At 35.9% G+C, this 3,839-nt stretch overlaps 1 protein-coding gene across 1 annotated transcript; it reads left to right on the forward strand.

Moving 5' to 3' along the window:
* Window positions 1–500: 500 nt before the first annotated feature.
* Window positions 501–3,445, forward strand: LOC128988554 (putative uncharacterized protein DDB_G0290521). Its single transcript, XM_054409943.1, has 2 exons — window positions 501–604; window positions 2,561–3,445. The coding sequence occupies exons 1-2, from the start codon at window positions 539–541 to the stop codon at window positions 3,443–3,445; spliced, it is 951 nt and encodes a 316-aa protein (XP_054265918.1). The 5' UTR covers window positions 501–538.
* Window positions 3,446–3,839: the final 394 nt, after the last annotated feature.

The raw sequence follows: 3,839 nt of genomic DNA on the forward strand, positions 1-3,839 counted from the left end.
TCGAATAATCAATATTACTCATTTGGTTGTTTGTGCCAACAGATATGGAAGTGTACCCTTTTAATTTACTGTATACTATAGTATAGCACATCTACCACAACCATAATGTTCTACCACCACACCTAAACAATAGAAAAAAGGCAATGTTCTCACAGTTTTTGTTGCTGCTTGGTTCAAATTAGCTGTAGTCATAAATAAAAGAATGAACAAGTATATATAACTATTAGTTAAGGTTATATTATAAGTGCCTAAATGTCATTAATTTTAACACGTATTTAACACTGTATCTTATTAACACTGTATCTCAAGTTAGATATTTGATAAAAGATTGAGGAAGTTATAATATTATTACTAATCAATTCGAGGAATCTGTATCCCTACAATATCTCAAGTGTTTCTTAATTAAATTAAGCCAAAGTTGACAAAGAGTTAGCTTTAACAGATTAATATTTTTGTTAGACTTTCCTAAATGACTGTTATATATTAAAGGCTATGTGAAGCCATTAGCCATTAGTTCACTATTCAAGCTTTCACATTAATGTCAGGTGTCAGGATGAAGTCGAAAAATGTTGCCTTGGTTTTATTCGCATTCGTCGTCATGCATGTAAGTAAAATTCATGCTTAATAAAACGTGTTTTAGAACATTTTTTTGTAAAAATTGTGCACACAAACACAAGGCAAATCAAAACTTTCAACGTTCTCTGGGTTTATAATTGGACATCTAGACAGTCTTGGAAAATATTAAACCCACATTTTTGTGGTAGTAAGGAAAATAAGTAAGATGTTTAAAGCTGTAATAATAATAATGCTTCACCAAGCATATTCATAGATATAAATTTTAATTTATTTACCTTGATTTGAATTTATTTACCTTGATTTGATGAGTAGATTTCTGTTGCCAAACATAGCATATATGTAGCATACATATAGAATATAGTAGCATATATGTATGATATACGTTTCTTGGAAACAATCCATTCGGAATTTTAAGTGTGAAACGAGACTTTCCAGCGTTTGAGAGATTTACTCCATATAAAAACTAAAAATATTGACTTCAAGTTGATAAAATATATATATAAAAAAAAACTTAATGAACGACACAAGTAAATCCTCCTATTTCTATTTTTTTTACCGTTAATATGGATAAACTACTAGCAAATAACGTTAATGAGTAGCCTATAGGCCAATGCGTTTATAAATTAAAAATTTAAAATGAAACTGAAAAATTTTTAATAGGAAATTCTTTTTACAGTTTGGATGATTTTTTAACTTTAAGTAATGTATTTATTTTATCTAAAAACTGCTGTTATATAAATCTTTTAACATTATGTAATTTATTTAAGTTATTTAAAAATAACATAATGACGCAAGCTTTAAACGGAATGGGAAACACTGAAACACTGCACCAGCTGATTGTAGTCGTAGTATCTTAAAGAATTACTCATTATCAAGAGTGCACGTATAAATGGTAATAATCAGCATGAACAGAATAAACAAGTATGTAAACAGGTTATTTTTTATAACTTATAGTTTTTTATACTGACAAATTTGTAACTTTCTTACTTACGCACCAAGAAGAAAACAGTTCGTATGCTCGTTTATACTTCTTTCTTGATTTTTCAGGTAACAGGTAATGAAACATGTTTTGCAGTTTCTGCTATTTCTGTATATATTCACAATCACTTTCACTGAGTTCATTATTTTCAAAAATGTTAGGCCCACTTATAACTATTCTTTCAAACTACATTTTTGGTTATGTTCAAACCAAGTGCTGGACGAAAATAGAATATAAACACGGAATGACAGGTTAAAGCGTAGTATCAATAGTCAATCAGCTGATCATACTAGCAGTATCTTTAAGGGTTACCACCCTATTTCGAAGCGTAAACGGACAACGTGCATAATACAAACACGCTGTTTTGTGTTGTTTGGTTAGAATACTGATGTGCGACAAAGTATAAACGGTGCGACAAAGTAAGTAAATGCAGCATTTAGCAGTTTTCTGTACTATAATCAGTGCAAGGAAGCCAACTTTGTCAGGTGACTGTAGGAAAAAAATATTTGAACGTTCAATGAATATATTGTCATCAATCATTTATATCAATTATATATATATATATCAATATATCAATTATTTAAGATGGAAACGCCCCTGAGTGCGTATTTTAACCCAAATATGAGTGAAGGATGAGTGTAGGATGAGTGGCGCGATCTTGTAGTCGTGTTAGTGACTAAGACGAGCATATTCCTTAGATACAGCTGTTAATTAATACCACATACAGCCAATGGCAACTAAGGGACCTACAGTATATAGTGGAATCCGAGCCAGATTTTCCCCTTATAATTAACAAATTGGTCTAATTATCAGGATAGTACTGCGGGTAGTCATAGTACTCACTTGTGCGGACGTTAATCCACACCAGAGAGTATCGCATCCACAGTGCATGCCTATAAATATCCACAATTTTTGACCTCCTAGTAGTTGGATTACGGGACGACGCCACCATCCCAGTCAGTATTAAGTTATGAAAAACACTACTTATTACCGTGTATTTTTCAGACGATTCAAGAGACGACGAGTCAAAGATGCACATTTAGTGTGAGGTGTGTGACCTGCAACATCAAACAAACCTGTAGAAACTTCTGGTTTACAAACATCCTTCAAAACATGACCTGCTCCACCAACGTGCCTTACTGTGACCCGGACACATCAAGTTGTGTGCGAACACCACCAGTATCTTGTCGACCGACTTCAACTACTACTATACTACCAACTACCGATGCACCCACCAGTGCACCTACTGCTGCACCTACCGATGCACCTACTGCTGCACCTACCGATGCACCTACTGCTGCACCTACCGATGCACCTACTGCTGCACCTACCGATGCACCTACTGCTGCACCTACCGATGCACCTACTGCTGCACCTACAGATGCACCTACTGCTGGACCTACAGATGCACCTACTGCTGCACCTACCGATTCACCTACTGCTTCACCTACCGATGCACCTACTGCTGCACCTACATATGCACCTACTGCTGCACCTACAGATGCACCTACTGCTGCACCTACAGATGCACCTACTGCTGCACCTACCGATTCACCTACTGCTTCACCTACCGATGCACCTACTGCTGCACCTACATATGCACCTACTGCTGCACCTACAGATGCACCTACTGCTGCACCTACAGATGCACCTACTGCTGCACCTACAGATGCACCTACAGATGCACCTACTGCTGCACCTACTGCTGCACCTACATATGCACCTACTGCTGCACCTACATATGCACCTACTGCCGCACCTACCGATTCACCTACTGCTTCACCTACCGATGCACCTACTGCTGCACCTACATATGCACCTACTGCTGCACCTACAGATGCACCTACCGATGCACCTACCGATGCACCTACTGCTGCACCTACCGATTAACTTGCCAATATTTTACTGTGTTTATAGACTTTTAGACTCGTTTATCCTGTTATAATTATTTCAAAACATTTAATCATAGCGTCAATAGCTTTAACTGTTGGTTATAATACCTTTTTATTTTCAAAATCATTATGTTTTATTAACGAAAAATACGTCAAAATATATCTATGATATTATATTACATTAACATCTTCAGCTTCAGCAAACTAGTCAATAGTAATTTAAAAATTGTTTAGAACTTAATAAACAAATCCAATTTTGTAATTTGTGCACCAGACTTATGACCTGTAGGCCAGGGTTAAACCCCTGACAGTCATCTATGACTTTGATTTTGTCATTAAGGTTAAATCCTGAACCTCAACCTGACCCTTAACATGAACCTTAACTGAACCTG

The sequence above is a fragment of the Macrosteles quadrilineatus genome, unplaced genomic scaffold (genome assembly GCF_028750875.1).
Source record: "Macrosteles quadrilineatus isolate MER2022 unplaced genomic scaffold, UCM_ALF_1.0 Scaffold_3__2_contigs__length_128488019, whole genome shotgun sequence".
Classification (NCBI taxonomy): domain Eukaryota; kingdom Metazoa; phylum Arthropoda; class Insecta; order Hemiptera; family Cicadellidae; genus Macrosteles; species Macrosteles quadrilineatus.

What these genes read in the sequence shown, in the direction of transcription:
- LOC128988554 (XM_054409943.1), top strand. Translation starts at nt 539, where the DNA reads ATGTCAGGTGTCAGGATGAAGTCGAAAAATGTTGCCTTGGTTTTATTC. An exon ending in TCGCATTCGTCGTCATGCAT is followed by an intron (nt 605 to 2,560) that starts GTAAGTAAAATT and finishes TGTATTTTTCAG; the next exon opens with ACGATTCAAGAGACGACGAG.